The sequence below is a fragment of the Chelonus insularis genome, unplaced genomic scaffold (assembly GCF_013357705.1).
Source record: "Chelonus insularis isolate UGA/USDA-ARS -01 unplaced genomic scaffold, ASM1335770v1 scaffold_277_pilon, whole genome shotgun sequence".
Lineage (NCBI taxonomy): Eukaryota > Metazoa > Arthropoda > Insecta > Hymenoptera > Braconidae > Chelonus > Chelonus insularis.
Genome location: NW_023276791.1, coordinates 1,033,450 through 1,058,211, shown reverse-complemented (window position 1 = coordinate 1,058,211; position 24,762 = coordinate 1,033,450). Strand labels below are relative to the sequence as shown.

At 29.8% G+C, this 24,762-nt stretch overlaps 8 protein-coding genes across 11 annotated transcripts; 5 read left to right on the top strand and 3 right to left on the bottom strand.

The window, feature by feature from the left end:
• The first annotated feature begins 31 nt into the window (after nucleotides 1-31).
• Wdr24 (WD repeat domain 24) lies at nucleotides 32-3,543 on the top strand. Its single transcript, XM_035093670.1, has 5 exons — nucleotides 32-309; nucleotides 383-499; nucleotides 571-2,369; nucleotides 2,448-2,609; nucleotides 2,683-3,543. Exons 1-5 carry the CDS (start codon nucleotides 213-215, stop codon nucleotides 2,809-2,811), a joined length of 2,304 nt encoding a protein of 767 aa, XP_034949561.1. The 5' UTR covers nucleotides 32-212; the 3' UTR covers nucleotides 2,812-3,543.
• On the bottom strand, nucleotides 2,594-6,211 carry Rala (Ras-like protein A). Of its 4 annotated transcripts, none has more exons than XM_035093671.1 (6): nucleotides 6,002-6,211; nucleotides 5,216-5,324; nucleotides 4,915-5,123; nucleotides 4,674-4,848; nucleotides 4,419-4,535; nucleotides 2,594-4,251 (listed from the first exon to the last, which is right to left on the bottom strand). In XM_035093671.1, the coding sequence occupies exons 2-5, from the start codon at nucleotides 5,318-5,320 to the stop codon at nucleotides 4,419-4,421; spliced, it is 606 nt and encodes a 201-aa protein (XP_034949562.1). In that variant the 5' UTR covers nucleotides 5,321-5,324; nucleotides 6,002-6,211; the 3' UTR covers nucleotides 2,594-4,251. The 4 variants fall into 4 exon arrangements, with proteins under 4 accessions (XP_034949562.1, XP_034949564.1, XP_034949565.1 ...); XM_035093673.1 differs by lacking the exon at nucleotides 4,419-4,535 and having other exon boundaries at nucleotides 2,594-4,017; nucleotides 4,107-4,251; XM_035093674.1 differs by lacking the exon at nucleotides 4,419-4,535 and having other exon boundaries at nucleotides 2,594-2,734; nucleotides 4,107-4,251.
• Nucleotides 6,212-7,060: 849 nt separating this feature from the next.
• mio (GATOR complex protein mio) lies at nucleotides 7,061-10,061 on the top strand. Its single transcript, XM_035093531.1, has 4 exons — nucleotides 7,061-7,116; nucleotides 7,174-7,316; nucleotides 7,395-7,592; nucleotides 7,673-10,061. The coding sequence occupies exons 2-4, from the start codon at nucleotides 7,193-7,195 to the stop codon at nucleotides 9,961-9,963; spliced, it is 2,613 nt and encodes an 870-aa protein (XP_034949422.1). The 5' UTR covers nucleotides 7,061-7,116; nucleotides 7,174-7,192; the 3' UTR covers nucleotides 9,964-10,061.
• On the bottom strand, nucleotides 10,048-10,864 carry LOC118073192 (replication protein A 14 kDa subunit-like). The gene is made up of 3 exons (XM_035093535.1): nucleotides 10,625-10,864; nucleotides 10,359-10,542; nucleotides 10,048-10,273 (listed from the first exon to the last, which is right to left on the bottom strand). The coding sequence occupies exons 1-3, from the start codon at nucleotides 10,709-10,711 to the stop codon at nucleotides 10,128-10,130; spliced, it is 417 nt and encodes a 138-aa protein (XP_034949426.1). The 5' UTR covers nucleotides 10,712-10,864; the 3' UTR covers nucleotides 10,048-10,127.
• Nucleotides 10,865-11,277: 413 nt separating this feature from the next.
• LOC118073191 (sugar transporter SWEET1-like) lies at nucleotides 11,278-13,050 on the bottom strand. The gene is made up of 6 exons (XM_035093534.1): nucleotides 12,875-13,050; nucleotides 12,457-12,534; nucleotides 12,230-12,353; nucleotides 11,999-12,154; nucleotides 11,795-11,914; nucleotides 11,278-11,715 (listed from the first exon to the last, which is right to left on the bottom strand). The coding sequence occupies exons 1-6, from the start codon at nucleotides 12,949-12,951 to the stop codon at nucleotides 11,602-11,604; spliced, it is 669 nt and encodes a 222-aa protein (XP_034949425.1). The 5' UTR covers nucleotides 12,952-13,050; the 3' UTR covers nucleotides 11,278-11,601.
• Nucleotides 13,051-13,212: 162 nt separating this feature from the next.
• Nucleotides 13,213-14,726, top strand: LOC118073188 (uncharacterized). Its single transcript, XM_035093532.1, has 2 exons — nucleotides 13,213-13,486; nucleotides 13,829-14,726. The coding sequence occupies exons 1-2, from the start codon at nucleotides 13,334-13,336 to the stop codon at nucleotides 14,603-14,605; spliced, it is 930 nt and encodes a 309-aa protein (XP_034949423.1). The 5' UTR covers nucleotides 13,213-13,333; the 3' UTR covers nucleotides 14,606-14,726.
• Nucleotides 14,727-14,949: 223 nt separating this feature from the next.
• Nucleotides 14,950-16,609, top strand: RpL8 (ribosomal protein L8). Its single transcript, XM_035093533.1, has 5 exons — nucleotides 14,950-15,025; nucleotides 15,296-15,442; nucleotides 15,637-15,778; nucleotides 15,859-16,172; nucleotides 16,366-16,609. The coding sequence occupies exons 2-5, from the start codon at nucleotides 15,305-15,307 to the stop codon at nucleotides 16,543-16,545; spliced, it is 774 nt and encodes a 257-aa protein (XP_034949424.1). The 5' UTR covers nucleotides 14,950-15,025; nucleotides 15,296-15,304; the 3' UTR covers nucleotides 16,546-16,609.
• A 277-nt stretch (nucleotides 16,610-16,886) lies between these two features.
• On the top strand, nucleotides 16,887-21,851 carry bel (ATP-dependent RNA helicase bel). Its single transcript, XM_035093547.1, has 4 exons — nucleotides 16,887-17,184; nucleotides 17,690-17,768; nucleotides 17,849-19,711; nucleotides 20,012-21,851. Exons 1-4 carry the CDS (start codon nucleotides 17,140-17,142, stop codon nucleotides 20,116-20,118), a joined length of 2,094 nt encoding a protein of 697 aa, XP_034949438.1. The 5' UTR covers nucleotides 16,887-17,139; the 3' UTR covers nucleotides 20,119-21,851.
• Nucleotides 21,852-24,762: the final 2,911 nt, after the last annotated feature.

Below are 24,762 nucleotides of genomic sequence, written 5' to 3'. Positions count from 1 at the left end.
TGAAAAGATTAACAACTGTTTCTCCAAACAATACACATTCTAACTTGTTTATGTGCATTCTTAGATTAAAAATTGTCAACAAATATCAAAGCATATCTCGGAATATGTGCATTATTATTATAAAGAGGATGAAAATTATTCTATCTACGTTGTAATATTTAATATGATGTGATAATTAACTGATGACAAGATAATATTTGTTTCTTAACATCATGCTTTTAAAAACTATGTATATTACTCAAGAAAGTCCAGCGAATGCTCTTGCACTTAATAAAGATAATACTCAGGTTGTTATTGCAGGTCGAAATGGTAATGATTTCATTCATATTCGTATTTTATGATAATAAGCAATCCATTATTTATCCGGTTATTTTTATTGCAGTATTCAAAGTATTTTCTGTGCTGGAGGATAAGTTTGAAGAAGTTTATAACTTAAGGGTTGGAAAAAATCTTAATTTAAATTTTTCTTGTAATGATGTTACATGGAATCTTATAGATGGTAAACTTTTTGACATCCTTACCTTTTAAAATTTATTCTAAATATCTAATTTACTTATTTAACGGCTTTAGATCATATATTAGCAACAGCAGCAACAAACGGAGCAGTTGTAGTATGGAATTTAAACAAATCATCTCGTTCAAAACAAGAACATGTTTTTACTGATCATAAAAGAACAGTAAATAAAGTCAGTTTTCATACAACAGAACCTATGTGGTTGATTTCTGGGTCTCAAGATGGAACAATGAAATGTTTTGATTTACGAACTAAAGAAGCAACCAAAACTTTCTACAGCAATACAGAATCTGTGAGAGACGTTGAATTTTCTCCACATCAACAACATACATTTGCTGCTGTTTCTGAAAATGGTCATGTCCAGCAATGGGATCTACGTCGTCCAGATAGATATTTTCAACATTTTACTGCTCACAGTGGACCTATTTTTGCATGTGATTGGCATCCAGAAACATCATGGCTTGCAACAGCATCACGAGATAAAACAATCAAAGTCTGGGATTTGTCTCAAAAACCTACCTGTGAATATACCATTCACACAATAGCTTCAGTCGGTAGAATTAAATGGAGACCTCAGAGGAAGTTTCATATAGCAAGTTGTGCGCTTGTTGTTGATAGCAGTATCAATGTTTGGGATATTCGACGTCCTTATATACCATTTGCCAGTTTCAATGAACATAAAGATGTGACAACTGGTATAGCATGGAGAGGCGATCCTCATTCATTTATATCAACTAGTCGAGATTGTACCCTTTATCATCATATGTTTCAAGATGCCACTCGACCCGCTAGTCAAGCAAATCCTCAAGGAATTGATTTAAATCCCAATGGAGATGTTGGATTCGCCTGTAGAAGTAACACCAATACTCCATCAACCTTAAAACATTTGTCTAATTTTGTTAAAAAAAATTCATCAAACAATGACTCATTTTGTGCAGCTTCTAGTATGGTTCATAGGTTTACAAGAAATGTTTCTAATGAGTCTAAATGGTTTGTGTATTGTGCAGAACGGTATTTGTTAAATGGAAGACTGAGTGATATATGTGATCATAATGCTAAAGTAGCGTCTGAAGGCGGTCGTAACGATATCAGTACTATTTGGAGTATTATCAAAGCTTTATATGATAATCCTTTGACAAATATTCCAAAAACAACTCCAGCCATTAAAGAAGATATTTTGAACTTAACACAAATGACTCTTGGAAATCCTATAGAACAAAATAATACAAATCATGACAATGAAGTAAAGTCACTTCAAGGAGATGGTCTAGGTGGTATTAGTGGTGGTGATGATGAAACGGAAACTGATGAAACTCCTGAAAATCATAATCATCTTGGAAATATTCCACCTGGATATAGAAAACCATTGAATGGATATAAAAGAACACCAAAGAGTGATTTTATTTTTGGAGAAATTGAATTTGAGCCTCTGTCAATTGAATATTCTGGTGATTATATTGAAAACATCATCAGTAATGATAGTGATTGGACTTTACCGAAAGAAGCGTTTCCATTGAGGCATGAAATACAAGATAGATCACCTCCACCTGAACAATTTCCCAATCATCCACTTGATATTAATGATGACTCAGGTTCCGTTACTGTTGAAGATCAACCTTGTCAACTTATCGTCACTTCTGTACCTAGACCACAATTCTGGGATCCTACGCGACTTGTTGAAGAAGCTTTAAAGCATCATGCGTCAATTCGTGATGTTCAGACATCTGCATCTATTTTAATGGCTTTAGGACAGAAGAGAAACAGTTTGAATATTGGAATTGCTGTTCAAGAACAATGGTTATTAGAGTATATTGACATCCTTGGGAGATTCAAGCTTTATGATGTGGCCACTCAGGTATTTTTCAATTTAAGACCTTGAACATGTTTTGATTGTTCTTTACACTAATGATAAAACCTTTTGTATTTTTTTTAGATAATTGAGCACGCTTGGATTCCTTCGGTATCTCAATTAAATCAACAATCAACGACAATTCATGCCAGTTGTGCCACATGTGCGAAAGCTTTTCCTTCATCATCATGGTTTTGTGATCAGTGCAATAAATCTAAACTATCTCTTTGTTCAATTTGTCACCAGGTATAGATTTTATTGATTTATCGATTCTACATTTATTGAGTAATATATATTAATCACATAAAATGAATTGCAGGTTGTTCGTGGAGTTTATACTTGGTGCCAAGGTTGTACTCATGGTGGGCACACTAAACACATGAGAGAATGGTTTTTAAATAATCGACAATGTCCCACAGGATGTGGACATTTATGCGAGTACACATAAATCAATCATTTAATTATTATTACAATATATAATGTACATATAATAACTATTCATTAATATTATAAAACTGTAAATAGACATGTACATACATCTTCAATGAAGTAAAAAAATAGACTGTATTCTTGTAGATACTTTTAAACTTATATTTATTATAAAAAAAGACACTTTTAAGATTTCATTTCAAGTGTAAAACTTTACACAAAGTTTAAATAAAATATTAATAATAATAATAATAATACATTGATCTAACCAGTTAATGGGCTGTGAAATTCTAGCTAACTATAAAAGTGTTTAAGTTTCATATAACTAAAGATTAATGGAAATTTCCATTTAAAGAATATGTTCATTTATTTGCATAGGTACTGAAAAGGCACGACCAACTATATGAATGTACAAAAATATAAAAACCAAATATTTGATTAACTCAAATAGTCTGACATAGTCAAAATTCCTTGAGCAAGTTCTAATAAAAAATTTTTTGTTCCTTTTTGTTGTAATAATACAGGTATTTCGATGCATTATTAATAACTGCAGCTTAGTTATTATCAGTCATAACTGCAGTAATATAATTTATGAAATTGTAATAACTGTATTTTTCTTATTAGTAAATATTTGTGATAAAGAATTATGAAGCAACAATTAACTCAACAGGCAGTGAACCCAACATAAACAAGCAATTATACAATGTTCTGACATTTTTTTTTATAAGATCAAATAAAGTGCTGAAATTTACACAAAGGTTCACAAATAAATGTACTTTAAATCGTAAATTAACCCAAATGATTTTTATTCTCATTAAAATTATTAATTTACAAACTTAGTAAAATAATTATTAACGAAATTAATTTTATTTTTTTAAAATTAGTTCATTTTTTCACATTTCAGCACTCTAGTTGTTGTGAAAATGAAAATATTCCCTTTCATTTTGTGCATTTTATAAACAATTTATCAAGTCGCTGTGTAATACCGTAGTCATTATGAATAACAATTAAAATTAAAAGTTATGCGCATTTTTATAGCACCGGTGCTCCAGTTTTATTGACAAATGAAAAATTATTAAAAAAGAAAAATAGATCTTTTAACGAATTAAGAGATTATTATAATATAAAATATATGAAAAAATTTCATCCTGAATCAAGTCGTGTAGTAGGTCCCTCGAGTACAAACTGTTGATACAGTCATAAAAATGGAATAAGTGTCAACTCACTGTAAAGGGTTTGAACACCAGCATGTTACAAAGCGCATTATCTGGACGTACATTATATATTATATACCAAATATTATCATTAACCTACTTTTTTGTTCAAAATAAAAGGTAAAGTTGTTTAATGCTTGTTAAAGAAGAACGCAACATCCTTTATTATTTTTACGTTCTGCTCCTTCAATCTGGTTCTCTTGCGCTTTTCGCGCTGCGATTGCGCGCATCAAATCATAAAATACCTAAAAACAAATAATTCTTCAATATAAAGGTTATTTAAATAGCTAATCAATCATGTCAATGATTTAAAAAATAATGTTGCACTGTTTTTTAAAAAAAAACTTTTAACAAATAAGCAACAAACATACAAAGCAAACGCAGTAAAGCATAGACAAAAAAATGAGCGAACCTATAGAATAATGCACTTCTTTTTCTTCCTTTTAGCACGATCCTTCCCACGACCATTACTCGCTGATTTATCTTCAATTTTACGAGATCTGATTTCACGCATCAAGTCATAAAAAACCTGGAAAATGTGCAAGTGATGCCAATTCAACGACACTACCGTGATAATGAGCAACATAAAGATGTATACATTCATGCCAAGCAACATATTATGATAAAACGTATAATAATTTCTTTAATTTTTATTATTATGTCTTGCCTTGTCAACATTTGCTTTTGTTTTAGCACTTGTTTCAACGTACGGTACACCCCATTGTTGTGCTCGCGCCTGAGCTTCATCTAAACTAACTTTTCTCTTTTCTTGAAGATCACTTTTATTTCCCACTAATAAAAAAGGAATGTTTTCATCATTTTTCACTCTCAGAATTTGTTCTCTGTAAAATATAATATTAATTGTATCAAAAAGTCCATCAATCGGAATGTCCATTTTTTTTAATTACCTGAATTCTTGAGTAGCTTGAAAACTATCATCTTCTGTAATAGAAAATACACATAAAAAACCTTCTCCACTTCTAAAATAATTATCCCTGATAGCAGCATAGTCTTCTTGTCCAGCAGTATCCAAAATATCTATTTGTACTTCCTGAGCATCTAACACAACTTTCTTCCTATATGAGTCAGCCTTTGTTGGTTCATAATCCTCTACAAACTTTCAAACACGAAACAGGGTGTAATCGAAGTTTTTTAAACTTTCAAATCTTTTATTTTATGTTCATATAAAGGATAAAAATAAATGCTTACCTCATCATACATGAATTGAAGTGTTAGTGCTGATTTTCCTACACCTCCACTTCCGACCATAATAACTTTATGTAAAACCTGAGTAGCAGCTGGCTTTTTCGCCATTGTTCTTAAAAAAAAATAAACAAAAAAGTATTAAACACTAAAATTTTATTTTAATAGACAGTATTTCTATGACTGTTTTCTATTCTTGAACAAAAAGTTCATTATCATTAAGACATAGTAAATTCCAACGGTTCTTTGTAATCAATGTGAATAATCTTCCACGAAAAACAAGCACAAGAGGCCATAGAATGTTAACTGTTAGATTAATTAGTGCTACATCTAAGATTATTTTTATTTTCTACTCCAAAAATATGATGCTTTTAATTTAAATTAAATTAGAACTTTTAATATTCATTTCTTACTTATTTACTGATATTATCAAGAAAAACAATAACCTATAAAATTATTTAAAAAAACTTATTCATATCTTTTATGACACTTAAAAGATTTGGAGTATTTTAATGATATTTTTATTATCACTTTGTATTATTTTGGATAAAATTTATACTCATTTATATAATACGTTTATTGAAGAGATTTAAGATAATTTTATTTTTTAAAGTTCTTTAAATTTTTATTCTTGATTTTATTCACTTATGCTACAACTTATTATGTTCACTTGAATCGAAAGAAAAATTATTCAAAACTTTAATACACTTTAAAATATTGTATGAAATTTGAACTATTCTTTACTCATATAGGAAAAAAATGTATAAGAAAAACCATTTAAATGTAAATTACTTTTCTGCCGGAAACTTTATGTGAACGTTGATGATTCCAATGAAATTATAACTATTTAATTAGTTTTATTGATAGAAACTTTCACTGATTAAAAGTCGGTTGTATCAAAAATCACAAGTATTCAAGAAATGAAAGGTAATATAAAGATTTAGGGCGTATGCGAAGAATCCGATTACTTTATGAAGGAATAGCAGCCATATTGAAAAATGGTTGCATACATGTGAGATGCCATATTAAAAATCCTTTGATTGGATGATTATTATTATTATTTTAGTACCGCTAAAATCTAAAGTCTTGAGAGAAGGCTCTATTTTCTTAAAAATACTATGTATGGCGTATAATTGTATTATAAACGAAGGAAATTTTGCTCTTCAAAATTACTTAAAAATAATTGAAAAATATTAAAACCTAAATAAAAAATAAAATGTCTTGAAAAAGTCAAGTGTTCCTATTTGTCAAGATAAAGCATTGATAGAATAATATTATAATAAAAATTAAAGCTGCCATAACTCTTTAATAAAAGTAAATTCATGTTCATAAAAAACTTTTTTGGAGAAGTTCAAAAAGTAAAAACATTAATTTTCTGTTTTAAAAAACTGACAATAAAGAAATAATTGTTTTTTTTAATTAGAAAAGTGGCAAGAACTGTCGTAAATATATCTTATAATTAAAAAATTGTTACAAAACACGAAATTCTTTCTAAAACTACATAGTTAAAGTGTTTTCTTATAAATTAAGAAGATCATTTTGCATTTATAATGTTTGATTTATCTTCATTGATATTTTGATGCCTGTGGCCTTTTGTAGTTTTTCTGGGTGAAGTACTAAGAGAGGGGAACAATTCTTTAAACAAAATAGAAAATTTATTTAACTTTTAATAATACAAAACTTAATTGGAAAAACTTAGATTTTAATTATAAATTAGAAATATCTTATAGACCACAGCTGTAGCGTGAAAAAACGAAAGGTAAAAATTATTATTATATTGTCTGCTTGGATTTTCACTACTGCCAACTGCTAACGCCGGCACCCTTGCGCCACCTCCACTTTTGCCAATTTTTGAGGTATGGATCAAGCATTCATGCGTTTGGGTGTACATACTTTTGGACTTCTAGGTATGACAGTATTCTTTGAATGTAATTTTATCTAAAAAAATAATATTCGTTCGATAGAATTATATTTTTAACAAGAATGAATAGTTCAAAGTTAGAAGAAGTTTTATGGTCACCGGTTCATTATAATAAATTTATTGCTTGGGGAACTGAAATACACCTTTACGAAGTTAATGAATTTAAAGACAGTAATAAACATTCAGGTAAGCATAAATTATTAGTAAATTTTATTTTAACAATTGATTGTAATATATTATTATTTAATTGAATATATTTTTCAGGTATTAAAATATCAGATACAACAGGAGCTCATTTACTGGCAACAAATTCAAATCATCATTATGTCAAATGTGTTGATATTTATCCACAATCAGAACCGGATATTTTATTAGCTGTAGGTCTAGCAAATGGAAAAGTTGTTCTTACAACATTTGGTCCGACTGCATATGATTCTCTGAATTTAACAGGAAAAGAACTTGGTAATTTCATTATAAATTAGACGTCTAGCTATTTTTTGGAATATTTTCGATATTTATTGTTGATAATTTTTTCTTACCAGCACCCAAACATCCACGACAATGCAATGCACTTGCTTGGAATCCTGTAGATCCAAATTTAATTGTTGTTGGTCTCGAGAAATATCGAACAGATCATTCTATTCTTCTTTGGGATGTTTTAAAGACTTCATCAATAACAGATAGGACTCATCACCATGTTGTAAATCAGACTGATTCTTTGAGACCTTTATCTGAAGCTGGAGTATCTGAAACAACTTATTCAATAGCTTGGTTTAATAATGAAACACGATGTTTAGTAGCAGGTGTTAACAATAAACAATTAAAAATCATAGACTTTAGAGATTCAGCAAAAGTTGTAAATACTACAGCGACAAAAGCTGTTTACAGTGTGGCTGTAAATCCGCATAATGTTTGTCACTTAGTATCACATGTTGACAACCAAATAACTATATGGGATACAAGATACTTTGAAAAGCCAATGCTTACTTTACCTCAAAGTCGTCCAGTTACCAAAGTATTGTGGTGTCCAACAAGACATAATCTCTTAGGTTCATTACAAAAAGACTTAGCAGTTTTATATCTTCATGATATTCAACACTGTGGATCAGGAAGTGGTGAAGATACAGAACCTGGAGCTTTAGAAAGAATGGTAACACCTTGGTCAAGTCCTGAAACCAGTCGATCAAGTTTAACAAGTTTTTCATGGCATCCAACACATGTTAATCGATTACTTACAATATCTCCCCAAGGTTGTTTAACTGATTATACGGTTTATGAAAGAATCACTATCAATTGGTCTACAAAATCTCATTTAGTTTGGAATCATGCATCGAAAGCATTTAAATATGTCTCGGATAGTGATAATATTTATAAAACTTTTGATGATATTGCTGTTCTTACAAAAAAGAGAGCTGCACTGCAGTACGGACTTCTTTCTGATTTATCTCAAAATGGAGAAGTAGCAGAAGATGAGACTTTAAAAAATTTATGGCAATGGTTATGCTTAAGTAGATCACTAGTTGAAGATGGAATAATACCTTCAATACACAATTATCATCCAGGAGTAAGAACTGTTCTGAGATTAGATGGACAGAATGGTGGAAATGGACTCTTCATGAAATCAGAGTTGATTCACAAACCTTGGAGTGATATTGGCTCAAATCATACAGCCAAAATTTACCGATCAACTGATCGAGATAAAGCTCTTCAATTGTGCGGTTGGAGATTCGACAAAGAATCTAATGCTTTGTACAATAATTTATTCCTTGAAAGACTAGAAAGAGAAGGTCAGTATGCTCGAGCAACTGCAATTTCTGTATTTAATCTTTGTTTACGACAGGCAATTGAAATATTAAATAGAGGAGCAAGCAGGATGGCTATGGCAACTAATTTAAATATTGTAGCAATGGCTTTGTCAGGATTTTCTGAAGATAGAAATAGTATGTGGCGTGAATTATGTCTTAAATCTAGATCTCAATTATCTGATCCTTATCTCAGAGCAACATTTGCCTTTTTGACTGCTGATAACGATTCGTACGAAAATGTACTTAATGAAAGTGGTGTAGCTGTAGAAGATAGAGTAGCTTTTGCTCTAATGTTTCTGTCTGATAGTAAGTTATGTGAGTACTTGAAAAAATTAACTCAAAAGTTGAGTGAAGAAGGTAATCTTGCTGGATTTTTACTCACTGGAGCTACTACTGATGGAATCCAATTATTAAATCGATATTTAGAAATAACTGGAGATGTTCAAAGTTGTAGCCTTATTGCTATTAAAGCTCTACCTCCAAAACTTCAACAGGATAATCAAGTACAAGTATGGATTGATAGTTATAGAGGATTATTAGATGCCTGGAAAATGTGGAATCAAAGAGCTCATTTTGATATTGCAATGAGATCATCAACAAGTGAAAAACCGGCACAACAAGTTTACATCTCTTGTAATTTTTGCGGAAAAAGTATTTCAGCATATATGCAAAGTCTTAGCAGAACTCGTGGTCCATTTGGAAGATTAGGAAATACTTCAAATCAATTAAAAATATCATCTTGTCCTTATTGCCGTAAACCATTACCTCGTTGTGCTATATGTCTAATGCATATGGGAACTGCAAGTGGTTTGAAAGCTTTAAATGGTACATCTAATCGTACTGATGATGACAATAAACTTACAGAATTTGGCAATTGGTTTACTTGGTGTCAAACATGCAGGCATGGTGGCCATACTGATCATATAACTCATTGGTTCCGACAACATACTGAATGTCCAGTTACATCATGTAACTGTCGATGCTTTTCTCTTGATGCATCTTATTCAATTGGTATTAATGCAATGTAAAGAGTTTATGAAAAGTGTATTATAAACTGTAAATAGCTGAATTTTTATTATTTTTATGTAATTATTGTTTTGATAAATATAGACTGCATTTTTTTTTTAATTTATTAACTTTTTTAAAGTCATCCAAACTTATTTAATTACATTAATATAAAATAAAATTAAAATTACATGTCAGTTCCGTAATCTTCTTGATAGCTTGTATCAGCTGTTCCATCTCCTGTTTCTTCTGCTACTATGTTCGAACTTTCAAGAAGATTCTGACGACCAGTTACATGAAGTACAGTTGTAAAGTCATTGTGATCTTCAGGATCTATGTAAATAATCATAAAAAAAAGAATATTTATTTGAAGAATGTTGAAATCTGTGGACTTATTTTAATTTAATAAATAATATACCAAATCCTTCATCATCGTCTGGAAATACAACATAACTTGTTGCAGCTAATGTTGTTCTCGATTTTACAGTTCCAAAAATTTGCATAATCCCACTAGGTTCACCTTCAAAAGGTTGTGATAAGGCAACATTAACTTTAATCTTATCAAACGTAGTTAATTCAACACTTCGTCCATCAGAGCTGATCTAGAAAAGTTAACATATAGAAAAATCTAGTTTTTTTATTCCATAAAAATAATGATGAAAAGCAATACGCAATAATACTTACTTTGGTTAGCATACCCTCAATCACCACATTTTTGTCAATGCTTTGGGGCAAATATTTGCCTGTTATGTGTAACCTCGCTGTTGCCATATTTTTATTTGATTATTTTATAAATCAGATATTCTGGAATTAATCAGTACGTTTATAAATAGAAATTGACAATAAAAGATTTGTCCAAGCACAATTTATTTATTGTTGACATCAATATACATGTGTACAACATCCCGCCAAAAAGATGAACAATTTTTTTTTGCCAAAAGTGGCCTGTAGATGGCAATAAAACTGTGTTCTTTAATGGCGCACTTGATTCAAACTCATTATTATCAACCAAGATGTAAACTTTTGTCGTGAATGATTGTAAAAATTCAATAGACAGTAGAATAAATTATTAAATGATAATATTTCTTTAAACATCTATTTTTTTGGTTTGAATATGATAATTTTTTTGTAATAATTCGCATAAAATTAATAAATTGAGTAGATTTATAATATTTAATGATTAACCTTCATTTATTTTATCATTATTGAATTAATGTGACAATTTCTAGATAATGGTGATAATACCTCTGAATTTTTAAGAAATCAGAATTATCACATGGATAAAGTAAGTTGATAATTATGTTACAGTATAAATTTCAAAAAAAAATCAAATCAAGTACAAGTAAAAATATATTTTCTCTAGTTTTAAGATTATTTACATACTGTATTAACATGTTCAATTAACAAATATTGATTTTAAAATTTGATTACAGATAATTGTATTATGGATATACGATAAGAATACAGTAAAAATATTTTTTTGTCAATAATTAACAGTAAAGAAGCATCTCATTGTCTCATTAAAAATTGATGTGTATAAAAATATATTATAAAATTATTCTCAATTTATAATTATGTTAATCTAGGGATACGATGATAATATATTATCAATCTTCAAAATTTCTTATGAATTGTCTTTTTTGAAATTTGAAATTAAAAAATTAATTTGATTTAGATTCTCTCTTTTGAGCTGCTTTATCAACAGGCTTGGATGGGTATATTACAAATAGAGATAACTGTATCACATAAAGCCCTAAACCAACAGCATTTTGGAACTGTAAACAACGAATAAATGAATTAGAAATAATATTTGTTTTTCTTAATCAATTAAATGTTTACAAAATTATTACTCACAATGATAAAGCCATTATTGAGAATTATACCATATAGAAGCCATAAAAATGATACAATAGTGCCCATGGCTATCAGTGGGAATGGAAGAAGTTCAGTACTTTGAGTTCTAATTACTTCACCCTAAATTATCAATTGATAAGATAAATAATTAGATGAAAAAATAATTAGAGCATTGATTTAACGTTTAGATTAAAAATAACTTACTACATTCATTAGCGGAGATGCTATGAGCAAGAAGAATAAAATTGTTATCACAACTCCATACCTAAATTCCAAAAGTTTTGGATGTTCTAATTTCGAATAAGTTAAAACAATCGCTGTGAATGCTAACATCTTGGCTAATAGCTTCGACATATCAATCTAGAATGTATCAAAAAATAGTTTGAGTAGATTGAACAACTATGTTTTTTACTTGGAGATAAATTTTGATATTACCTTATTTGGAGAATATACATAAAATACAGATACATAAGCAATACTGGTCGCCAAACCGAAAAGATTTACTGCAATCATATTAGAATCTCGCAGGATAAATGCATATTGTAACATGAGTAGACCCCTGTTGGAAAATTAACAATTAGACAGTATCCAATTAAATGAAACATTAATATTTGTAATTAAATAACTTGAATGATTGTAGCATTAAAAATTGAATGACATACATTCCCAACCCTCCAACGAATGGATTAGGGTCTGAGCCTTTTGATGTTCCTTTTCTGATGATCTCTTTACATACAATCCTAAAAACAAATTGAAAATTAAGAATATTAATTAATATTAATGAAACTTATATTAATTATAGTAATAAATATCATTTTTATTCATGAATAAAAACAACTAATTAGTGTCAATGATCTTCATGAGCTGTAAATTATAAATTTCCGATGAAACACATGCAAATAGGATATATGTGTATGTCTAATACTTGAAAATAATGTGAGATATTTCAAGGTCAATTGCATGTTAGATTGTGCACAGTAAATAAACAAGTATTTATATATATATAAGTATATATATATATAAATGATAGGATAAATTTTTCATAAAAATTTTAAACAATGATCAATAATTGATACTTACGTTCCTGATAACATGTGACCCATCGTTAGAATAGTTGCAGCACTAGCTACAATCTCTTTGTAATCTTCTAAAGCCATTTTTTCTAATTAATAACACAGATAAATCAATGAATGTCTCTAAATTGTATTGCACAGGTCTATGCGAACAAACCGTCTGATACAGGTCCTAATTGACTCCGGTATATAAACCGGCTGAAAATTAATTTAAAAATACAGGAGGCGCGCTCATTATAAATGTTTTCTAAGTTTGTATTATCGACTAAAAGTCATAATATCACAGGTTAAATTTTTTTACTTCAGAGATGGCAGTAATGGTTAATGTTAATGAATTGGAAAATTTACCGGGGAAATAGTTCATTTTGCGAGGTTAGAAATTTTTGAGTACTTTCCTCGGTTAGAGTTCTTTTTGAGAGATGGACAGTTCTATTTTATGCCGAATAAATTATAAAAACATAAAAAAATGGGATGTTGTTGTGTAGAGGGTTGTACAAACTCTAGTGATAAAAAATTTCGTATGACCTTGTTACCTCGGGATCCGCAACGTCGTCAAAAATGGATTAAAAACATTGGACGAAAGAATTGGATTCCAAGTAAACATGCTTCTATCTGTGAGGTAATTAATGTTTAATGTCAATTAATCAGTTAAAAAACTTCAACACCAAACTTTGAATTTTGTTCAATTATTTACTTTTATTCTGATCCTTTGATAGTAATGATGATGTAAACTCATAATCATTTCTACTTTTAATTAGGTTAACAGCTGTTGTGATTATCCAATTATTTATAAACAAATATAAAACAGTAAAAAACTATCAATTTGATCAATTAATTGAAAAAATTTAAAATAATTTCAATTTTAATTTTGCTGTTGTTGACACCTGTAATATTATCTTTCATTGAAATATGTAACAATGATGAAAAATGTCATATTTATTCTGAAATGGTTTTTTTGTAGGTACATTTTGGAAAGGATATGTGGGAAATATCCAAAAAGAATGGTAAAAGGGTATTAAAAAAAAATGCAATACCTACCATTTTTCCTGAGTCAATTTCTAGAGAATACACTGAGGAAATAGTTCACGATGAACTGGTGCAAAAACCAAGTGAAGAGTTAGCATCAAATCAGAGTGAAGAGTTAGCACCAAACCAGAGTGAAGATCCAGCGCAAAGCCAATGTTATAGGCATAGTGAGGAGCCAGTAGAGATCGAGAGTATTTTATATTCAGATGAAAATGATTTAAATTCAACTGCTGAGCCAATAATCTTAAACACTGAGAGTTCTTCATGTTCAGATCAAAACAACATTAATTTAACTACTGAGCCAATAGTTCCAGAGACCGAACGAAATTTAGTAACTTTAAATGATGAAGAAAGGTTAAAACATGCTGATCGGATAATATTAAAACAGCAGAAGCTTCTTAATCATTACCGTAAAACAAATCGGCAACTTAAAAATCAATCATCTACTTCTGATGTTTATAAAAAAATTCTTGAAAGTTTATTTAATGATTGTCAAATTCTGTATTTGAGAATGAAGCTATATAATCAGCTATATAATAAGAACACAGTTAGACGTTGGTCAGACAAGACGATAAAAGATGCTTTTCAACTAAAGAACTCATGTGGTACAAGAGGATATACAGAATTACTGAAACGAGGATTTCCATATCCTTCACTAAGATGTTTGAGAGATCGAAAAGGAAAATTATTATCTAATGAGTCTTCAACGTGACTCAATGTTATCTATTAAGACATTGTATATTTTTTATAGAGAAACTCAAGCTGTATATTATGTAAAATTTGTATTTTTATGTTTAACAGAAGACTGATGTTTAAAACTTATTCTTCAAACAATGAAGTAATTTATTATTGTAGTTATAATTCTTATGTTTGTAATAACTTACTACGTAAAATAATCTAAACATAATTGAAATAATTATTTGCATTTTTATTTCAAATATAAAATTCAGAATATTATTTATTTTAGTTGTAAAAATTTTTGGAGCTGACATCAAAATAGTAATTATCGACTGTTAAACTATTTTGATTGTTAGTTTTTATCCTCTCCAAAAGTGGCGTGACCGAAAATCATCGTAATCTTAGCCGCCATATTGGATAACACAACCTCTTTGATTTGTTAGCGACTCAATTGGTACGTGGTTTCCTTTTCATTCGCAATGAAATCTATGAATTTATCTAAATTAATAATGCATCCGCTTTCACAAATAAATCTATTCGAATATTTAATCATTAAAGTGTTCATTTTGAATAATATTTTTATTCAACGTTGAGCACTTGTAATATTTTGAAGTTTGAAGTAAATTTTGAGGTTAACCGTAAACGATGTTTTGAATACATATAAAAGTGAGCTGGTTTAAAAATGATTTTATTTAATTCAATTTATGTATCTAAATGTCAACAGATTTGAATCATGGGTCGAGTTATCCGTGCACAGCGTAAAGGAGCTGGATCTGTCTTCAGATCTCACACAAAAAGGAGAAAGGGAGCTCCTAAACTACGATCTCTCGATTATTCTGAAAGACATGGATATATTAAGGGTGTTGTTAAGGTAAAATATTCAATAATTATTGCTCCAATTTATAATTTTTTAAATAAGTTATGTCATGATGATTTCTAATAACCTACCTCTGAGTGAAAGTGAGGATTATATTAGAGGCTCTTTCTGAAGTTATTCATCAATTCTATTAATCATTTCTCATTACCGAAGATGTATTACTAATAAATATTATTTTCAATAATCAGGACATCATTCATGACCCTGGTAGAGGTGCTCCATTGGCTGTAGTCCACTTTAGAGATCCTTATAAATTTAAAACAAGGAAAGAACTCTTTATTGCTCCAGAGGGCATGTACACTGGACAATTTGTCTACTGTGGAAAGAAAGGTAACTATTGAAGTTTAACAAATAATTCTATTGTAAAGTATTTTAAAAAAAAACTAACAAAAAAAACAATTAAATTCTAGCAACTCTTCAGATTGGCAACGTGATGCCTGTTGGAACTATGCCAGAAGGTACAATTGTCTGTAATCTAGAAGAGAAAACTGGAGATCGAGGCCGACTTGCTCGAGCTTCTGGAAATTATGCTACCGTAATTGCCCACAATCCTGACACCAAAAAAACCAGGGTTAAATTACCATCTGGGGCCAAAAAAGTCATTCCATCCAATAACAGAGCTATGGTTGGTATTGTTGCTGGTGGTGGACGTATTGATAAACCAATCTTGAAAGCTGGTCGTGCTTATCACAAATATAAGGCCAAGAGAAATTGCTGGCCTAAGGTAATTCTTATTTCTTATCATTCATTCATAAATAGTATTAAATTAATATCTATTCAATGATGTTTTGACATTTGAAACCTGAATCAAAATGTGGAAATTTACAACTGAGAATTATATGTATATCAACAGATATATTGTTCTTTAAAAAAATGATTTGTTTTTTATGTATATTAAATTATAATTCATTTTTTAGGTTCGTGGTGTTGCTATGAATCCTGTCGAGCATCCTCACGGTGGTGGTAACCATCAACATATTGGTAAAGCTTCAACAGTTAAACGAGGAACTAGCGCAGGTCGTAAAGTTGGTCTTATTGCTGCTCGTCGTACTGGAAGAATTCGAGGAGGAAAGACAGAGACCAAGAAAGAAGATTAGGCTACACGTTAATTATTTCTTGGTACAGATTATCTAATAAAAAAATGATCAAAAAGCTAAAAAATGAGTTTGAATGTATTTTTATTATTCTTTCATTTATCTTTAGTTCTCTAGTGTGCTATGAAAATTTTCCAAATAATTTAACAAAAAAAAAAATGAATATTGGCAAAAATAATTTGAAGTTAATTATTTAATAGGGTATTGAATCATTAATAAAGCGTTGACCAATTAGGTTCATTATATGAAACTATTGCGCCGGAAATAGTGTATCCGCCATATTGGTTACAATTTCCTATCAGCCATTTTAGTTTTACGTCGAAGAAACAGAGAGCGATAGATAAATATTGTCTGTCTCTGTCACTTTCAAGCGCCCATTGCGGTGTTGCAGTCAGTCCTTTGAGTTACTCTCAAGCTTTCTTTGTGTGTTGGAATAGCGGCAAGCCTGCTGAGGACGGGTGAATAGTAGCAGCGTGTGTGCTAACATTTCTTCTTGTGCGTCCGGGAAAAAATTAGTTAACGTCCGTTTGTTACAACGAACAGGAGCGAATTAACGTAACAGAGATACGAAAAAACTACGCACCGAGGCGGAGTAATATGAGTAATGCAGCCAACCAAAATGGATCAGGTCTAGAGCAGCAGGTAATGAAGCAAATAATTATTATATACTTGTCTGACAACCGCCATTCCTTCTGCTGTGGATATGTCCTAAAACCTAGTTTTTGGTATTTAAGTTATTCCTTTGAATGATCCGATTACATCCAAGTGACTAAAATATTGTAAAATATGTAAGCGTGTGATGCATAATGATGTACATAAGTTCATTAAGTATTTAAAATTTAAAGTAAATCAGCTCAAAACTTCCATGACGTCTGATTCGCGTAATGGCGGCGATCAATTCTGAAAAGAATATGCTCGCTGTAGTTTATGATTTATTCGTTTGCTTCACCACGTGCTTTGAATTTATATATATTTTTTTTATTTTTTTAATTAATTAGAATGATATAATTTATTTATTCTGCCGTATTAAACTTTTGGTATAAATATAATATTTTTTCAAATTTATAATTTTCTTTTGTTTAAAAATACTTTGGTTTTTTAATGAGTTAACCACAAAAAAATGTAATGAGTAATTTTTTTTATACAGTTAGCTGGTCTGGACTTGCAGGACTCCCGCCAACCAAGTGGGGGTCGCTACGTACCACCGCATTTACGCAATAAATATTGTAAGTAAATCACTATATTCCCATAAATTATGAACTCCTATTTCATAACATAATGTAATGATGGGTGTTTGAATGTACAGCTAACGGATCGTCTGGTGGGGAGGAACAACCCTCATTGAACTCACGTTTTGGAGATAGAGATCGTGAGCGTGCACGTGATCAAGACAGAGAAAGAGATAGAGGTGGTTATAGAGACGCTCGGCTTAGCCGAGATGTTGATTTCGGTAACTTTGGGGGACGTAATCGACGTAATCAAGAAAATGGAGGACGAGGAGACTACCGTTCTAGTGGATATGCAGACCGTGAACGGGATCGACCACCAGTGGGAAATGACAGATGGCCTGAACAGAGAAATGATCGTTGGCAAGACAACAGAATTGACTCGCGTTCCATGGGAAACAGATGGAAGGATGAATCAGATCGTTCCGGAAGAGGAAATAGAGGTGAGGTCGATTGGACAATTCCCACTGCCAAAGACGAACGACTCGAGTTGGAGTTGTTTGGATCTGGAAATACTGGTATTAACTTTAGCAAATATGAGGATATCCCAGTTGAGGCCACTGGAGACAATATACCATCTCATATCACATCCTTCGATGAAGTTAAGCTGACAGAAATTATAAAGAATAGCATTAATTTAGCTGGATATGATACACCAACGCCTGTTCAAAAATATGCAATTCCTATAATCATTAATCGTCGTGATGTGATGGCCTGTGCTCAAACTGGCTCAGGTAAAACAGCGGCATTTTTGGTGCCAATATTAAATCAGATTTACGAAAGTGGTCCACGTCCACCTCCACCACAAGCTGGTAGTGGAAGACGTAAACAATACCCTCTGGGTTTAGTTTTAGCTCCAACACGAGAATTAGCAACGCAAATCTACGATGAAGCACGTAAATTTGCTTATCGATCTCGTATGCGACCTGCAGTTGTCTATGGAGGGTCTAATATCGTTGATCAAATGCGTGAACTTGATCGTGGATGCCATTTATTGGTTGCTACTCCCGGTCGACTTGTGGACATGCTTGGCCGTGGTAAAATCGGACTGCACAATTGTCGATTTCTAGTTCTAGATGAGGCTGACCGTATGTTGGATATGGGTTTTGAACCTCAAATTAGACGTATTGTTGAAGAAGATACGATGCCACCAACTGGTGAAAGACAGACACTCATGTTTTCTGCTACGTTTCCTAAGGAAATACAAATGCTAGCACGCGACTTTCTCAGCAATTATATTTTCCTCGCTGTTGGTCGTGTTGGTTCTACTTCTGAGAATATCACTCAAAAAATAGTGTGGGTGGAAGAACAAGATAAAAGATCGTATTTGCTAGATCTATTACAAGCTAATGTTTACGATGATCCAACGGAATCTTTAACTCTTGTGTTTGTAGAAACTAAAAAAGGTGCGGATATGCTCGAAGATTATCTTCAGAATTTAGGATACCCAGTGACAAGTATTCATGGTGATAGATCACAACGTGAACGTGAAGATGCTCTTAGACGATTCCGTGCTGGTAAAGCACCGATTCTCGTTGCTACTGCGGTAGCAGCACGTGGTTTGGACATTCCACACGTGAAGCATGTTATTAACTTTGATCTGCCCAACGATGTTGAAGAATACGTCCATCGTATTGGTCGTACAGGTCGTATGGGAAATCTCGGTCTTGCTACTTCGTTCTTCAATAATAAAAATCACAACTTAGTGCGTGATTTAGTGTCATTATTAATAGAAGCTAATCAAGAGCTTCCACAATGGTTAGAAACCATGTTTACTGAATTTAAACATACTGGTGGAGCTCGCAGACCTGGTGGTGGAGGAACGAAAAATGGCCGCTTTGGAAGCGGAGGCTTTGGAGCCAGGGATTATCGTCAACAGACTAACTCTGGTATGGGTAGTAGAAATGGACCTTCTAGTAGAAATGGCCCTAATGGTTATGGAGGTTAGTACTTTTTTTACCAGTTCAAAAAAAAAAAGCTTTATTAATTTATAATTAAATATTATTTCTATTTTTTTATGAAATTTTATTAGCATAAAGAGTAAATTATTTATAAAAATTTGTAGATTTTCAATGATTGAAATGAGGTAAAGCACACAGTCCTAAAGAACTAATCATTTTTCAATTGTAACGGAAGTTATGAATATTTTTCTAAATAATTATCAATAGATCTTAATCTTATTTAGTTAGACTATTAATAGGTTCAATACAGAAAAATAATAATTCATAAAAATATGTTATTAGGTGGTGGATATGGAGGCAGTGGAGGATATGGGGGCAACTATAATTCTTCGTATAATTCAAGCAACAACAGTAACAGTATGAGTGGACCTGATTGGTGGGGAAAGTAAATGATTTTTAACAAAAATTTCGTCGCCCTTTATACTATTAATATCATCATTAATATTATTCATTATTATTGCTATGATTATTACTATTATTATTATTATTATTATTATTATTATTATTATTATTATTATTATTATTATTATTATTATTATTATTATATTATTATTATTAATTCTTCGTGAAAAGTTAAATTATAAGTAAGCCAGCGGCACATGCAAGAACGATATATTGCAATTTCAAGAAAAAAAATATATTCATAGAAAATAACAGAGACGGGCAGTGTATTGACAGATAACATTCAAATTTTCACTGGTCACGTTACGTTAAGTTTGAATAGTTGAAAATAAAAAAAAAAGAAGTTATCAACTAAATTAACACATAGTCTCAATTACTCGGTAAAAATATTTGTTTTTACGCTATAAGCGGCCGAGATGATCCCAGTGTTTCATTTAGATGATTAATATTAGTTGATCATGAAGAATTTTTGGGATTCTATTTTGGATTATAAATGAAAAATTTAGATCAATTTCATAGACTCATTTAGTTCATTCAACTTTTTGAAGTTGATAAAATATTTCACATATATCTATTATAGATCAATTGCTTACTAACCAAATTTCATTAATCGTTATTGCCATTCTGAATCATACAAATTGATACAGTAAATAATATCAATTTAGTTGAATTTTTTTTTAGCTATTTCCCATTTACTTTTACGGGACACGTTGGCTTTATTATTACTATTATTATTATCTTCATTATTATTAATATTATTAAATTTAAAATTGATTTGTTGCATGATTTACGTGTGTGCTTTATATATTTTTTGTCAAAGTATTTGTTTTATTCTTGCTGATAATTATTATTGTTGAGTAAAGAAGGAATACTATTATTGAGAACAGATCTGTCATAAATAATTAATGTTATAAAAAAAAATTAAAATGTAATAGTTAAAAATTTGCTAAGAATTGTACTCAAAGGAAAAAAAAAAAAAACAAATAGAGCACACATGTTGGATCATAAGATAAATTTCTTTAAGTATCTAATATAACTTAATTTCAAATTTGAAGGTAGTCGATGAATGGTACTGTGTTGTTTTACCGTTCCCACGGAAGAAAAAAACTACAAACAGTATACGGAATGTGTAGAAAACTAAAAATGATACAGATTTGTTACGGTTAAGCAACACTGAAAGCGCAAAATGTTCATTAAATAATAGAGAAAAAATTGAGGGAATAAAAATAGTTTAAAGTTTTAAACTGCAGGATAAATGACTAGAGAAGGGTTGAATTAAGAATTAAAATTCCTGCTTATACATTCGTATTAAAGAAAAAAGACCAACAAAGTAATGAATAACAATTAAAGAGTAGTAATCTATAGTAAAGAAAAAAAAAAAAATTATCGAAAAATCTATTTCAACTGTCTGAAGAGAATAATGCTTCTACCTCTTAATGGACAGTATTTCTTCTTTATTAATTCTGAACGTTCATTATCAATAAATAGTAGTGAAGATTTTTAAAAACAAAACATTTGAATTTAATTAAATTAAATCAGTAAATAAACAAAGACGTTTATACACACAAATAGATAAGCAAAACTCTGCAAGGAAACGATGGCTCGTTACTACACTAAGAAGGGACAATGAAATTGCACTATAAAATACGGTTGCAGTTACAGGATTAAGGAAGATGTAATAAGATAAATATCAGAAATAAAAGAAAAAAATAAATAGAAATATGCCCAGAGATGAAAACATTTTGAATTTAAATAATAAATTAATTTTATAAAAAGAAAATCATGAATAAAACAATAACGTAAATTATTATACTTATATAAAACTTATCATTATTTTAAAATAATACTTTATTCTATAAGAAAATCATTTTTTTTTATTTCTAAGAAACTCACTAGAATGAATATTTATTTTATCATTTATAAACGAATCCTTTCTACAATAAAACATAAATGTTTTCTCTCAATGTAGAGTTGGAAAGTAAACAAATGAGCTGCCGAAAATGTAACTTCAAGTTGCTTAATAATACTAGTATAAAAATTTTAAAAATAAACAAAAAAAAAAAACAAGGAAGAAGCTTCCGGACAAGCGTGGGCAGAAACGCGTTCAAGTAAATATTTTATAATTGTATTTATCACTACAGTAATGCCCTTATAATTATTATAAATAAAATGTATTAAGTGATATTCATAAATGCATAACATTAAACTAAAATAATTGAAAAACGACTGTGATATTGAACGATCTTGTGACATTCAATTACCACACGAATTGATGATAAATGATAAAAATGCAAGGAAATCATTAACATGTTATAATAAAATATAAAGTTAATTATTTATTGATTGAATGTCGACGACAAAATAGCTCGGTATTTAATTCTGGAGCTAATAGAACTGAAAAATATTGAGTCGTTAATGATGATAATAATGATAATACACAAAGAAAATTAATAATTAAATTAATTAATGTGGCTGTTGTCCGATTTTTTAAGAGGACTGAACGTTTTCTAGCTCGTCAGCCAATCTCGTGAGGCGTTTTCGGGGTCACACTTGCAAAATAAAGATAAATAAACGAAAGATTTAAGAATAGTAAAAGAGAATTAAAAAAAAAAATTGACAAATACTAGCAAATTTCAGTATGATTAATGAAACAATGATCAAAGTTCTTAGTAGGTTTATCGGTATTCAGGTAGTAAGTATGCTGGATTTGATTCAATCTAGCCGTGAAAAGTACAAATTTGACTTTGCCTGATCACTTGACAGCTTTTTAGGTAACAGCAATTAAAAAAAGAAAAAAATTAAAAAAATAAAATACATATGTCTTAATGACTTTTAACTGTTACATTATGTACTAAAATAATAACTCTAAGTGCAATCGTGTACGTAAGACATTGGTATATCATGTGGCCGTGGACCAAGGTGTGAATGATCATTTTTCTCATGGAGGAATCCTAAAAAAAATAATTATTTAAATTAGTAAAAATAATAAATAATTAAAATATTAACATTCAAAGTATTTAAAATACATTTCTTGTATGATGTAAATATTTTTTCTATGATTTTTCGTAATGAAAAATCAATTTTCTTTTTCACTTTGTTTAAAAGAATCTTAGTTGCAAATATTATAGTAATTTTAAATGTCAAACGCCTCACGTATCTGTTCGATATATATTTATTATAAAAAAATCGTCAATTTTTTAAAACTAAAAAATTAGGCTTCAACACGACAAATAATTGATAAAAATCGACAAATCAAGTGAAAATTAGTCAAATGAACAAAAAAAAAAAAGTTTATTATAAATAATAGTCATTTATTCGAAAGATACTTATTGGTGTTCATAAAAAAACCGTGACAAATATATGAATAATTAAAAATAAAAAATTATGAAAAAGTAAAATTGTTATTATATTACTTGGACTTACTTTTTAAACGTGGGGGCTCTAACTATTTAGTGAATATTATCTTATTACTATTTATTTATTGTTCACTTTATATAGTATTTATTTGACATTTGTATTGTAAGAATGAAAAAAAGTATGTTATGTGTATCATTTATATTTACAAGACAAAGCATTCTATTATACTTTTGTGCATTGTATGTTTAGTCCTCTCATGCTCATCGGACTAGCAGCCTTGTCAAATGTGACTAAACGAATGAAATGACATTTTAATTAATGAATGCGCCGATTAATCGGCTGTATTATTAGTAAAAAAAAAAAAAACAAAGCTATAAGAGAATTAAAAAAAAAGTGTATCAGTGCATTTGGAATTCTAGTTTTTTTTTGTTAAATAAAAATAAAATTAAGATAAAAGTATCCAAAACACTGAATAATAATTGGAATCATTATTAGCACAATTGCGTTGGTTTAATATGCGTTTTAATAATAAAGAATAAAAAGTAAAGATCAGGGAAATAATCCAGTGATAAAAATGTGAGGTAAACTGTGACTGCAATCATCTCTTAGACGGAGTAAACAAAAGAAAAAATTAGAAAAAAAAAAAAAATAATGATTAACAAATTAATAAACCAGTAGTTAAATAAAAACTAAGCTTAACAAAGGGTAAATAAAGAATACTCGTATAGATAAATTCAAAAGTAAATTCATGACAGATTGATACACATATCTGGAAGCTATTCAGTTCCTCAATTAATTTGAAATACAGAGATTATTAGTGAATAATACAACATCGATTTAATCATTAAAAAATTTTCTCTTTTTAAAATCATTTTTTAAAAATATTGTAAGATTAAAACGCTTTCATGAGTACAACTGCGGCATCAAAAAGAAAAAAAAAAAAATTAATAAAAAGAGAGAAAATGTAAGACGGAATGGCAATAATTTCTTCTATTTTTGAAGAATAATTAATAATCTTTGAAGCGTCCTTAAAAAATCTTATAATAGAGTGCAATCCGTCGATACATATAGCGTGAATAATAACAATTTATTTAATCTTTTAATTTTCTTTTCCAATTGTTTCAACAGAATTTATGCAAGAATAAAAACAAAAAAAAAAGTAGTTAATAAAATATGAGTGAAAAAACATGTAATTAAAAAAATATTTAATAATTCAGGAATGCTTCCAACATATTCTTAGGGAATGTGTCCCTTCACTTTTAATCACGCACGTA

Excerpts from the sequence above, each read along its gene's own strand:
- Wdr24 (XM_035093670.1), top strand. The coding sequence starts at position 213 with ATGCTTTTAAAAACTATGTATATTACTCAAGAAAGTCCAGCGAATGCT. Across the intron at positions 500-570 it reads TACATGGAATCTTATAGATG|ATCATATATTAGCAACAGCA; the intron begins GTAAACTTTTTG and ends TAACGGCTTTAG. Across the intron at positions 2,370-2,447 it reads TTTATGATGTGGCCACTCAG|ATAATTGAGCACGCTTGGAT; the intron begins GTATTTTTCAAT and ends TATTTTTTTTAG.
- Rala (XM_035093671.1), bottom strand. The coding sequence starts at position 5,320 with ATGGCGAAAAAGCCAGCTGCTACTCAGGTTTTACATAAAGTTATTATG. Across the intron at positions 5,124-5,215 it reads TTCAATTCATGTATGATGAG|TTTGTAGAGGATTATGAACC; the intron begins GTAAGCATTTAT and ends CGTGTTTGAAAG. Across the intron at positions 4,536-4,673 it reads CAAAAGCAAATGTTGACAAG|GTTTTTTATGACTTGATGCG; the intron begins GCAAGACATAAT and ends CACATTTTCCAG.
- LOC118073188 (XM_035093532.1), top strand. The coding sequence starts at position 13,334 with ATGGGATGTTGTTGTGTAGAGGGTTGTACAAACTCTAGTGATAAAAAA. Across the intron at positions 13,487-13,828 it reads AACATGCTTCTATCTGTGAG|GTACATTTTGGAAAGGATAT; the intron begins GTAATTAATGTT and ends GTTTTTTTGTAG.
- mio (XM_035093531.1), top strand. The coding sequence starts at position 7,193 with ATGAATAGTTCAAAGTTAGAAGAAGTTTTATGGTCACCGGTTCATTAT. Across the intron at positions 7,317-7,394 it reads AGACAGTAATAAACATTCAG|GTATTAAAATATCAGATACA; the intron begins GTAAGCATAAAT and ends TATATTTTTCAG. Across the intron at positions 7,593-7,672 it reads TTTAACAGGAAAAGAACTTG|CACCCAAACATCCACGACAA; the intron begins GTAATTTCATTA and ends TTTTCTTACCAG.
- LOC118073191 (XM_035093534.1), bottom strand. The coding sequence starts at position 12,951 with ATGGCTTTAGAAGATTACAAAGAGATTGTAGCTAGTGCTGCAACTATT. Across the intron at positions 12,535-12,874 it reads GGTCACATGTTATCAGGAAC|GATTGTATGTAAAGAGATCA; the intron begins GTAAGTATCAAT and ends ATTTGTTTTTAG. Across the intron at positions 11,716-11,794 it reads TCAATAATGGCTTTATCATT|TTCCAAAATGCTGTTGGTTT; the intron begins GTGAGTAATAAT and ends CGTTGTTTACAG.
- RpL8 (XM_035093533.1), top strand. The coding sequence starts at position 15,305 with ATGGGTCGAGTTATCCGTGCACAGCGTAAAGGAGCTGGATCTGTCTTC. Across the intron at positions 15,779-15,858 it reads TGTCTACTGTGGAAAGAAAG|CAACTCTTCAGATTGGCAAC; the intron begins GTAACTATTGAA and ends ATTAAATTCTAG. Across the intron at positions 16,173-16,365 it reads AGAGAAATTGCTGGCCTAAG|GTTCGTGGTGTTGCTATGAA; the intron begins GTAATTCTTATT and ends TTCATTTTTTAG.
- bel (XM_035093547.1), top strand. The coding sequence starts at position 17,140 with ATGAGTAATGCAGCCAACCAAAATGGATCAGGTCTAGAGCAGCAG. Across the intron at positions 17,769-17,848 it reads GCATTTACGCAATAAATATT|CTAACGGATCGTCTGGTGGG; the intron begins GTAAGTAAATCA and ends TTGAATGTACAG. Across the intron at positions 19,712-20,011 it reads TGGCCCTAATGGTTATGGAG|GTGGTGGATATGGAGGCAGT; the intron begins GTTAGTACTTTT and ends ATATGTTATTAG.
- LOC118073192 (XM_035093535.1), bottom strand. The coding sequence starts at position 10,711 with ATGGCAACAGCGAGGTTACACATAACAGGCAAATATTTGCCCCAAAGC. Across the intron at positions 10,543-10,624 it reads TTGAGGGTATGCTAACCAAA|ATCAGCTCTGATGGACGAAG; the intron begins GTAAGTATTATT and ends TAACTTTTCTAG. Across the intron at positions 10,274-10,358 it reads AGACGATGATGAAGGATTTG|ATCCTGAAGATCACAATGAC; the intron begins GTATATTATTTA and ends TTATTTACATAG.